General features: G+C 44.5%; 2 protein-coding genes across 2 annotated transcripts; one reads left to right on the top strand and one right to left on the bottom strand.

Annotated features, from left to right (window-relative positions):
* Positions 1 to 570: 570 nt before the first annotated feature.
* gnrhr3 (gonadotropin releasing hormone receptor 3) lies at positions 571 to 10,665 on the top strand (the record flags this gene model as incomplete). Its single annotated transcript, XM_084049399.1, has 4 exons — positions 571 to 960; positions 2,296 to 2,439; positions 9,781 to 9,988; positions 10,226 to 10,665. 4 exons carry the CDS (start codon positions 571 to 573, stop codon positions 10,663 to 10,665), a joined length of 1,182 nt encoding a protein of 393 aa, XP_083905525.1.
* On the bottom strand, positions 7,400 to 8,461 carry LOC311038505 (protein farnesyltransferase/geranylgeranyltransferase type-1 subunit alpha-like; the record flags this gene model as incomplete). Its single annotated transcript, XM_084048076.1, has 1 exon — positions 7,400 to 8,461. The coding sequence occupies one exon, from the start codon at positions 8,459 to 8,461 to the stop codon at positions 7,400 to 7,402; it is 1,062 nt and encodes a 353-aa protein (XP_083904202.1).
* Positions 10,666 to 12,494: the final 1,829 nt, after the last annotated feature.

The following is a 12,494-nucleotide window of genomic DNA, read 5'->3' on the forward strand; positions in this document are numbered from 1 at the left end:
TTGTTTTCATCAGTGGTGTAAAGTAACTAAGTACATTTACTCAAGTACTGTACTTTGAGGTACAATTTTGAGGTATTTGTACTTTACTTGAGTATTTCCAATAGTTTTACTTCTACTCCATTACATCTCAGAGGCAAATATTGTACTTTTACTCCACTACAATTATTTGAAAACTTTCGTTACTAGTTACTTTGAAGATTTTTATTATTATTACAAAACATATGTTAACCACTTCAGCCCTATATACATTTCGGCCATTTGAAAATAGCCGATCTACAAGCTCACAATGCAGCGCATTGTGAGCTTGTAGATCTGCTATTTTCAAATCATTTTTATACTTTTACTTTTGGTACTTTAACACCCGGCGCACCAGGTGGTCCCGTGGACCCACTCTTAGTACATTTTGATATCAATACTTTTGTACTTTTACTCAAGTAAATTTTGAATTCCGGACTTCCGTAACAGAGTATTTCTACATTGCAGTATTGATACTTTTATTTAAGTAAAAATAATGTAGTACTTTTACCACCACTGGTTTTCATAACACGTTTTCTCTTTCCTATACACAGGATGTCGGCCAACTGCTGCTCCTTGGCCACGCCCACCACCACCACTAACTCCTCCCACCCTGGGTCCTCCTCCTCGCCCAGCACGCCGCTGGGCGGGGAATGGGAGGCCCCGGCGTTCACGCGCGCCGCCCAGGTCCGCGTGGGCGCCATCCTCCTCCTCTTCCTGTTCGCCGCCGCCAGCAACCTGGCCCTGTTGGTCAGCGTGTGCCGCGGGCGGGGCCGGCGGCTGGCCTCGCACCTGCGGCCGCTCATGGTGAGTCTGGCGTCGGCCGACCTGACCATGACGTTCGTGGTGATGCCGCTGGACGCCGTGTGGAACGTCACGGTGCAGTGGTACGCCGGAGACTTCATGTGCAAGCTGCTCAGCTTCCTCAAGCTGTTCGCCATGCAGGTATACGGTATAACTAAAAGCATTGGTTCTCAAACCTTTTCATGGGAAGGACCCCCAAAATTATACATGTTTGGCTGCGGACCCCCAGCTAGGGCTTTCACCAACTAGTCGATTAGTCGACAAGTATAACCACTAGTTGACCTTGTTGATACTAGTCAAATAGTAGAGTTTTTCTTCTTCCCATTGTTTTAATGCCATTACTGTTATTATTATCCTCCTGCCTTTATTTTTTATGAAAAGGGGGACAAAAGTAGGCCCAATAATAGCCTATTATTGGGCCTATTATTGGGCAATAACCCCCCCTTGGAGACGCTGCTGTGCTGCTGTGCTGCTGTGCCAGAAGCGCTTCCCTTAAAACGGCATACAAATAAAGGCAGGAGGATAATAATAATAGTAATGGCATTAAAACATTTAATAGGTAAACATCAACTAGTCGACTAGTCGACTACCACTGGGCAAATTAGTCGACCAGTAAAAATCTCTAGTAGGGTGACCACCCGTCCCGAAATTCGCGGGACAGTCCCGAAATTGGACCCTCTGTCCCGCGTCCCGCACAAGCAGAGCAATGTCCCGAAAATCAAAGATATGAAAAAAAAAATATGTATATATTTTTTGATAATAAATCGGTAAAATCAGGCAAAAATAAGAATTAAATACGGTACGTCTGTCCCTCAATGGGTCTGTTTGAAGGTGGTCACCCTAATCTCTAGTCGAAAGATTTGAGTTAAAGGGATAATTCACCCAAAAATATTTTTTTCCCTATCGATTGGTCACCCCATGGAGACTTGAATTAATGGATATTTTTTAGTTTTTGTCACATTCCTAAGCCAAAATAATTTGATGACCAGCGGACCGGTAGGCAGCGGTTCCGGTAGGAGACACAAAGGAGACTCTTTGTGTCTCCTACCGGAACCGCTGCCGGTCATCAAATTATTGGCTTAGGAATGCAACAGAAACAAAAAAATATCCATTAATTCAAGTCTTTTCAGTTCAAGATTGTTCAAAAATAGCAGATCTACAAGCTCATAGCGCGGCACTCGGTGCAAGCTCACAATGCGTCGCATCGCCACGCATTGTGAGCTTGTAGATCTGCTATTTTCAAGATTTTTAATACATTTTGAACTTGTGAAACGATACATTCTGCACAATGAGTACTTTTACTTTTGGTACTTTAAGTACACTTTGATGTCGACACTTTTGTGCTTTTCACTCAGGTACATTTTGAATAGAGGACTACTTGTAACAGAGTATGATCTACATTGCAGTATTGATACTTTTACCTAAAAAAGTAAAAACGTGCGAGTACTTCTTCTTCCTCCGCCGCCGCCATTGCAGGCGTCCGCCTTCATCCTGGTGGTCATCAGCCTGGACCGCCACCACGCCATCCTCAACCCGCTGGACTCGCTCAACGCCCACCGCAGGAACCACAGGATGCTGGCGCTGGCCTGGAGCCTGAGCGTCCTGCTCGCTTCACCGCAGGTATGAGAGAGAGAGAGAGAGCACGTTAAGATAAAAAATAAATTAAAAAAAAGCTTTTCTTTTTCACAATTATTCATACATAAATCAAAATTCCATTAAAATACATTTAGAAAAAACTTTAGAACTAGTGAAAATAGCTGATCTACAAGCTAGCAACTAGTGAAAATAGCCGATCTACAAGCTAACAACGCGTCACGATGCGACGTGTTGTGAGCTTGTAGATAGCTAGCTATTTTCACTAGTTTGGGTCCCGGCCGGGAAGACATCAAATTTCTCTTTTTGTTAGGGTTAGGTTTAGGCATAATTAATATAACCACGCCCACGGGGGCGAAACACCAAAGAGAGAGGGAGTCCCTGATGTATGCTTCAGTGTCAAATCGGTCACGCGCCAAACATACTGTAGCTGATCGTCAATCAGATCTGGCTGTGTTTGGTGCATAACACAGACCACAGTGAAATCTTCACTGGGTATAAAGCTGCAGAGCTTATTTTAATTAATAAAACATTGTCTCACTTAAAGCGGCACTATATAACATTTTTTTAATACTGGTTATCGGTATCGGAATGCTGGTATCGGTATCATTTTTTCTCGACTGTTTCATCTAGCTATTTGTCGAGTACTCATACGGATTTGTCATTTGCATACAAGTGGCATTAGGCATTTTAAATAGAGGGTGTATGAAATGAAAACCTGCTAGATACTTATAACAAGGCGTTAATAAAGTGACCACCATGGATGGAGCTCTCTCTCTCTTTGATCTCTGCTCTGCCCTGCAGGAGTAAACAAGCATAGTTTTTTTCTTTTGAAAATCAATCAAACTACAATAATAAGTAGCATATACTGTCTATCTATCTCTATCTATCACCCTGATGTGTACGTGAAGGATATAATATGTAAGCAAGCTGTGTTACATTGTTTGTTTTGCTTACTTTGCAACTGTCTGCTAGTTTAATTTCTTTATTGACTTGTAGGGTACTTTGCAGATGGAGTACCGTTTTTATTCAGTGTTCATAATGTTTGTAGGATGATGTATTTGCACATTAACCATACTGGTGACAGTAGATTAATCTCTCTTGACAATGTGTTGATCTGTGAGCCCACCTGATATTTACAGCTTCCTGTTAAGATATATTATACTATATATATATATATATATATATATATATATATATATATATATATATATATATATATATATATATATATATATATATATATATATGCTTGACTCAATTCCTTGTGCAACTCTCTGGTGTAAAGGGTTGTCTGACTGGTATTATTTCCAATTCCATAGTGTAAAATAATACCAGTCAGAGTTCCTCCCCCCTCTTACCCCCCCCCTCCTGCCAGAGGCTAAAATCGCCTATGCACGCGACCTTGAGCAGCGTGAGGAAAGGATCTTGTCTTTTGTTTCATTTCCATAATGTATCTACGAGCAGATCACATCTAATCCTCTAATCCAATTCATACTCTGGTGGTATTATCATAATTCTCTACTATGATATAGTTTTATATTACAGTGTTATGGTACAGTAGTATAAAGGAGTGTTACAGCCATCAGTTAGGTGGCATTGGTCTCCAGCTTGTAACCACTTGCTGGAAATATTTTGTCATACGACACATAGCGAAATTAGCAGCCCTAGAAGCTCAGAAGGAGAGCTTGATCTATTTTTGCAATTTGTAGAAAGAACAACATATAAATACAATAATCATAATAATCATAATAATACATGTAATAATTATTATAATAATAAAAGTTTTTTTTTTTATATTTGGAAATTTTTGAAAATTGTTGCACAGCACAGCACAGCACAGCACAGCACAGCACAGCACAGCACACAGCACAGCACAGCACAGCACAGCACAGCACAGCACACAACACAACACAACACAACACAACACCAGAACAGAACAGAACAGAACAGAAGAGAACAGAACAGAACAGAACAGAACAGAACAGAACAGAACAGAACAGAACAGAACAGAACAACAGAACAGAAGAACAATACAGAACAGAACAGAACAGAACAGAACAGAACAGAACAGAACAGAACAGAACAGAACAGAACAGAAGAACAGAACAGAACAGAACAGAACAGAACAGAAGAACAGAACAGAACAGAAGAACAGAAGAACAGAACAGAACAGAACAGAACAGAACAGAACAGAGAGTACAGCAGGGGACATGAGCAACAGAGGTGGGGGAGGGGTGTGAAAGTGAGAGGGGCTTGAAGGAGACAGAAAGAGGGAAAAAGGATGGTCGATGAAGAGATGGAGCGAGGTACAAGCGAAGAAGGAGAGAAGGAACTCTCATCTATGACGTCAAGTCTCTGAGGACGGCTAGTCTGGATTTGATTACTGAGAGTTATTGGAAAGTATTTCTAGCTCGGAGAGATGGATTGTTTGTGTCAGTGTGTGTTTGTCGCTTTGTTTATTTTTGTAATCCATGAGGGGGACCAGGGGGTATAAAATTGGCAAAGAAAAGAAGGTAAAAAAAATAACCCCCCCCAAAAAACAAGCTTGCACATCCACAAAAAAAAGAGTCTGCATACTGAGACGTACATTTGCTCGCAGTCAAGGTTTTTTATTAACGTTTAAACTACATAATTCTGAAGACCATTTGGTCAAAACGTTGATACAAACTTTGGCTGCAGGGGAGCAAGTTTGTCACTGTTCGTGTTTGATTGATTTTTAACAAACAATTGTTTTGACGTCCCCAGGCAGTTAATGCTCTTCGAACGAACACTTCCCTGTGTGTGTGTGTGTGTGTGTGTGTGTGAGTGAGTGAGAGAGAATGAGAGAGAGGGAGAGAGAGAGAGAGAGAGAGAGAGAGAGAGAGAGAGAGAGAGAGAGAGAGAGAGAGGGGGAGAGGTAGAAGGAGATGGTTATAGATAGTACAGTATGTGTAAAGGTCATCACGCCGTACCGGGGGAAACCATTCCAATCATCGTATTCTTCGGTTTGGCCTCGGCCGTTACACGGAAATGACTTTAAAATACAGCCAGAAATCCATGTAGGAATGTGCTTGTCGTTAGGAATGAGAGATTAAGACGTATTTACGTCCAGAGGCCGGCCGGAGTCACCTCTACCCCTGTGCTAATTCTGGACGAGGTATGCTAACAACGCCAACAAACATTCTTCTGAGCACAATAATACTCAACGTGTTATTTGAAGAGCCAAAACACTGGTAAAAAAAGTTGTCATCACTCACCATGCAACGCTTTGTGAACTTGTAGATTGGCTATGTTTGCTAGTTTCGAGGAAGTAAAATAGGATAAGTGTTTCACCACTGGAACCCCAGCATGCCTATAATTATTCTGGAGGGAACATTCGCCAAAAATAGCCAATCTACAAGCTTATACAAAGAGATTTGTTGTAGCCGGTAAAAAGTGCAGTTGTAACTCGACAGGTGAGTTTTATTTGGGGGGGGGTCCCGAGAGGACAGTGAAGTGATAATTTAAGGACTTTTAAGATAAAAAAAAAAAAGTAATAGGCAAACTATACTATAAGAGCTGGTCAAACATTGGCTAAATTGTCAAATAATATAATACAGAGGAAAAAATTGTGAAAATAGCTGACCTACAAGCAACGTTGCGAGGCGTTGTGTGCTTGTAGATCTGCTATTTCCACAATGTTTATCTGTGGAACTGAGTCAAACTGTAATGCCTCAACTCAAATACCAAATGATTATTTTGGGGGGGTCCCCAGTTCAAATAATGATTATTTTAGGGGGTCCCTAGTTCAAATATGATTATTTTGGGGGGTCGCGGTCTGAAAAGGTTGAGAACCACTGGACAAGAGGGGGGAATAGAGTGGTTAAACCCTCAGAACACCAGGTCCAGACCAGATTAGATCTGATGGCCCTCCTGGCTCTACCAGGCACCAGTAAGGGAACCAGGACAGACAGGTGGGAGGCTATAGCTGTCACCATGCAGAGTCAGACACACTAAACAAACAGCAAACCTGCTACCCTGCTACTACCCTTATGACCCAGGGTTAGCTGAATCATTCCCCAAGGCAGTTAATAACACAATAACACAATAAGAGCAATAACTGTCCAGATGCGCCATAAGGCTTGCTGGGACATCTGATTAGGCAGACACGCACACGCAAACAGACACGCAAGCTCGCACCCCCCCCCCCTCGTCTTTGGCCTGGCTGAGATATTAATTAATATTGATTATACTGTACTATTCAGCATGAAGAACAATGCCTTACTTATTGTCTCCTTTTTATTACCAAAACAAGTGTCTGTCTGTCTGTCTGTCTGTCTGTCTGTCTGTCTGTCTGTCTGTCTGTCTGTACACAGCTAATCTTGCAAACCTCTGGACCGATCGGTGCTAAATATCTTGCGCCCAAGCGTCACTAGCCTAACGTAGAATCTCACTAATGGTTGTTCACATTGTTCTGCACCTTTTGAAATATTTGACCTGTAATGGAAATTAAGAGGCTCGGACTGCGCGAGAAAAAAGGACGCTTCACCGGCGAGTTTCAATGTTGTAGCGCCGTTTTTTTTTTCACGCCATTTGGTGCCCCCCCCAAGGTTGGTGCCCTGTTCTGCGCTGCTTTTATCCGCCAGATTGGGACGTTCGCGGCATATTTTGCACCATCACGGTGCGTTCATCATCGGTGCCGAGTGCCTGTAACACAGCCAGCAATGTGCTGCGTGCAAGTCGCACGACTGACTGTGTCTGTGTGTCATAGCATGCGTCCCCTCCCCCTCCGCCTAATGGCTGTGTATCACACAATCACGCGTGCTTTAGCGTGATTGTGTGAGTGTGGCTTCAGGAACTAAATTCCTGTCCCAGCGGTCCCAGCTGTTGGCACGCGAATGCGCTTCCTTTCGTCTGATGTACTGTGCAGCATGCATTTTGACGAAGCATGCGCACCTGCGCACCAGTTATGTGCACCCCTGAGTATAAACATGGGAGTGAAAGATGGAGTTTGTGTCATTCACACCTAGGACAGCTGCTGTTGCCCAGATGCAGCACTGCGTCCATATTTACTTTCCAAAGAACGGCCGAAATATAGCCAGTACTCCCTCCGTATGGAGTCCTTCTCCTCAGCCAAGATTTCGCAAAGCTCCAGGGCCTTGCTTAGCGTTTCCTTCTGGTTGTCCCTCTCCAGTGCATCCTCATAACAATCGACCAGAAAGGCCAACAGGTATGGTGAACAGTGTGTCTCCCTCAGCCGCATCACCTGGTCCACCAGGCCCGGGTGAGACGATAATCCCCGGTCCTTCAGAATCCCCTTCAGGTAATTCCACGTGCTTTCGTTGTGGGGAGCCTTCTTGATCTGACCCAAGCAATACTGAACCTCTCTGTCCGTTACGACGGGATCAGAGTAGCCCGTGGTGTGAGATATGACGAAATGCCTCTGATTCCACGCAGAGTTATTCCTCACGTCTTCCTCCAAAAGCGTATCCACGAACTCCAGCTCATTGTCCCACAGCTTGTATCCCTGTATGGCCCACTGTCTGTGCTGCCAGGCGTGGTAGTTCTTCGCGTCTTGGCTTAGAATCTCTGCGGTGAACTCCAGTTCCTCGGATGGGTCGTTCAACCACTCGACCACCATTCGTCTATGATGCCAGACCTGATAGTTTTTGGGCTGCTCCTCGACGGTGGCTGTGATGTACCTCAACTCTTCCCTCAGGTCCTTCCCTAAGGTCTGCAGTAAGACACGCCTGTACTGCCACGCGGTGTAATTTGCCGCGTTTAGATTGATAGCGTCCGCCGTCAACGCAAACGCCCGATCGCTTCTTTCGTCGCTCTTCAGCAACGCGCGCAAATAATCATATACATCTGTGAACCTTTCCGAATAGACAATCTTCACAACGGGATTCGGTCCGTCGTCTTGAGGAACAGGCTCCAAGTCCGCCCACTCTTTTCTATCTCTGTAAAAGACATATGGATCCGGATGGATGTCGTCATCGACTCCATGGTGGCCTTGAATCTCCATATCTACTTCGTTCACTTCTTTGAGTTCTAGAGGTGCATTTGAGGTTTCTTCAAGACCTGACATTGTGCTGACCTGCTAACTTGCTAGGCTATCTGTTCTACAGGCACAAAGTTCGATCGCACCCGTTGGTCAACACCGTCCTACACAGACACCATCTGAACAGAATGTTGCGTTGCACGGGGTATGTCTATAGTCTGCCTGGACATGGGTTGCAGGGGAAATCAATTTGCCATATTAGGGATATCAACGAATCAGCTTCCCTGATTGGCCAACCCTATGACATATCTATGATGTATTACTCCACGTTTGGGCAAGGTTTCAGCCCGATCGGTCTTTGTCATCCATCATAAAATGAAAGGAATACTTCACCATGTCCCATCTGTTCTTCAGCCGTGAGGCATTGAATTCATGGAGGACTTGTGTTTGTTATGATATTAAAAAATTGTTATAAACTCCAAAACTTTTGCTGTATAATAGCTAATGGCTAAAACACAAGGAAGGAGCTCACCTGGGAGTGCGTGTGCTTGTGAACTCAGCTCATGTTGAACCCCACGTGCACGCCTAGATGTGTTCCTCGCTAATGCATGAGGTTTACACTGAAAGTGTAAACCTCATGAAACAGTAAAATTGTGAAAAAGCAGTGTTTTGGACGTGCTGTGCATGCAACTTGATACAGGACACTTGGATTATACTGACAGACTGACAGACAGAGAGTGGGATAAACAAAAAGATATGAACTCATTCACTGCCAGAGTAAATAAATTAATAAATCAGCCACTGCCAACGTTTTTGAGAATTTTTACTAACATTTCAAGAGCCACAGAATACACAGAGTGTCTCAAAAGACGTAGGAGTGTCAATGCTTCCATCAGGGGAAAAAAAGCGTGTCACCGCGACCCTCCGTTCTTTAGTTATTGGCTGTTGATATAGCTTGTTCTCGGCAAAAACGCAGAAAAAAAACAAGAAAACAGAGAATTATTTTTTTCTAAATCCTTTAACGTTAGATCGGACGGGGCTGGGTTTGTTGTGATCACGTTATTTCGGGATCTACTCTTCTCCGGAAGTCATATACAGGATCACTCATAGGTTGACGAAGAGCGCCATCTATCGTAAACATTGAAAACACCAAAACACGTCATTGGAAAGAGATTCCAGTCACAACAGAATGTGCACCTTCACTCACACGCGCGCACGCACGCACGCACGCACGCACGCACACACACACACACACACACACACACACACACACACACACACACACACACACACACACACACACACACACACACTCCCCTAGATGGCTCGGCTCCTACAGTGCCATGCCCTAAAGAAAATGAACAAATCTAACACTATACTTCTGTATCTGGTTCTCTGTTGTTTAGCTGTACATCTTCCGGGCGAAGAAGGCAGAGAATGTCACTGTGGACTTCACACAGTGTGTGACGCACGGCAGCTTCAACCAGCGCTGGCAGGAAACCGCCTACAACATGTTCCACTTCTTCACCCTCTACGTCGTCCCCCTGATGGTCATGAGCTGCTGCTACACCAGAATCCTCATTGAGATAAACCGACAACACACCAGGAACAAAGGTATGAATGGACGCTCTTCTCTTCTCTTCTCTTTTTGGGCCCTTTATTTAGAGAGGGATAGGGAAAGTAGGCTGACAGGAAATGGGGAGAGAGATGGGGGGGTGACACGCAGCAAAAGTCGTCGGGAACGGGAGTCGAACCTGTGTCGCGCTGTCAGGTTGGCATTGCAACCTAGGGTGCCTGGGCCTCTCCTCTAGGACTTAACTGTATGTCATGTTTCTACATCTTTCTTCTCAGCAGGCGAGTCGTGTCTGAGGCGGACGGGCACCGACATGATCCCCAAGGCCCGGATGAAGACCCTGAAGATGACCATCATCATCGTGGCCTCCTTCGTGGTCTGCTGGACCCCGTACTACCTGCTGGGCATCTGGTACTGGTTCCAGCCGGAGATGCTCCGGGTCACGCCGGAGTACGTGCACCACGCCCTGTTCGTGTTCGGCAACCTGAACACCTGCTGCGACCCCGTCATCTACGGCTTCTACACCCCGTCCTTCAGGGCGGACCTGCTGGCCTGCTGGCGCTGTCGGAGGAGGAGGAGGAGGAGGAGGGCGGGGGACGGCCTGGGAGCCTCCCCTCGCTCCCTGGACAGAGTGTCCGCCGGCCAGCAGAGCCCTCACAGCGGGGAGCAGGAGTCCGAAGCCGCCAGCGTCAACCAGGAAGGAGGAGCGGGCGCGTAGGGGGCGAGGAGAGGAGAGGAGAGGAGGTGAAGGGAGGTCAGAGCAGGCGCGCCCGATTTGTGCGTGGCCGTGGGGGCTCAACTCGACCCCCACTAGCCCCGCCCCCCAGCCGCGCCGGGAAAAGAAAACACATTTTTCTCTGTCTGGGGAATTGTTCTAGGTGTTAAAGGCTCGTTGCCGGCACCTTCAGAGCTGCACCCCGCTATAGTAATGGTAATGGTACTGTAAGTTTGAGCCCGGACATCTGAGATTGATGTGCGGGGGGCTGATCATTTCGGATGGGGGCTTAAGCCCCGAGGCCCCCGCAGTATCGCCGTCTATGGGTCAGAGGACTCCATTTAAGAATGTATGGACCAGGCCCCCGGAGACGGAGACTATATACTTCATAGTTGGGGTCGGTTGTAATAAATGACGTGCTGGTTGTCATAAAATCCCAGGGCACACTTGGACTTGGTTCTCACAGCACACCAGACACACTGTTCAAGAACCACTGGGGCAGACACGTTCACCCATTCAATCCGGGAACGCATCTGTGTCATTTTGGATTTCTTTGGCTATTCAAAAATAGCAGATATACAAGCTCGTACTGTAGGTGCCAGGTTACGAGCTTGTAGATCTGCTATTTTTTGAAAAATAGTGAAAATGAGTGCAAATCTTAACAAATGTATTCTAAATCCTATATAACAGTTTTCTGAAAAACTTATGTTGTTATATCAGTGGTTCTCAAACTTTTTCATGTCAAGGACCCCCAAAATGATATGTATTTGGCTGCCGACTGTACCCCATCAAAATATGTTTTTCCAGGGACAAAGATTTGAGTTAAAAGTGTTGTTTAAGAAAATATATGTATTCAAAGATTTGCACAAATGTTCAAGATTATTCAAAAATAGCAGATCTACAAGCTCGTAGGGCTTCACTCTGTGCCCGGCTATGAGTTTGTATATCTGCTATTTATGAATAGCCAAAGCATAAAATAATGGTTATAGGTCAAATCTACAATGACACAGGTGCGTTCCAGGACTGAATGGGTCAAAGAGACAGACATTGCTCAGCAGCAGCGGTACACACAAATATATATATATATCCATATAATACTGTATGTAAGATAAGAAGTGTCGGGCAGTAAAGTAATCTAGTATATTACTGTAATATTATTACTTTACCCTTAACGAGTAGTGCAAGGGATTACAATTGCCAAAACAGTAATTATATTACAGTATACTAATCCTAAGTAACTCATGCATTCCTTTATTTGTTTTTTGTTTGATTTATTTTTATATGTATTAAATATTTATCTATTCTACGGTATACTGTATCCTATCAGGTTTGAGAGGCTGCAATGTGTGCAGTTTGGCTGACTGGTGGTTCCTCCCGTCATGTTTAATTAATGTTGCAATAAAGTGCATTCCGTTCTAGAAGGAGCTGACTAAACAGCTTGCATTGCACATCACTTTTTTTGGAAGGGGGGAGGGGGAGAGGGGGGCCAAAGCGATTCATAACGAGTAACGTAACTGATTGCTTTGACCTTTAAAGTAACCTGTGGTGGGAAAAGTAGGCTACTCAAATGTTTTACAAGTAAAAGTATCAATATTGCTGTAGGTGCCAAAATCCCTTACGCGTTTTCAAGAGAATAGAGTCCACTTCCAACGTACATTTTCATCATTTATTCAAACTAAAAAATGTATCCAAAAAAGGTGTAAACTCAATCAAACAAAAACGGTAAGAAAAGTGTTTCTGGTCTAACCCCAGTGCTGTCTTTTCCAACTTGTACTGATCTCACTGTGACCCTGGCTCATCAAATACAGGGCAATCATCACACCTGTGCCTAA

The sequence above is a fragment of the Gymnoscopelus microlampas genome (genome assembly GCF_963454915.1).
Source record: "Gymnoscopelus microlampas genome assembly, chromosome: 3".
In the NCBI taxonomy this organism is placed as follows: Eukaryota; Metazoa; Chordata; class Actinopteri; order Myctophiformes; family Myctophidae; genus Gymnoscopelus; species Gymnoscopelus microlampas.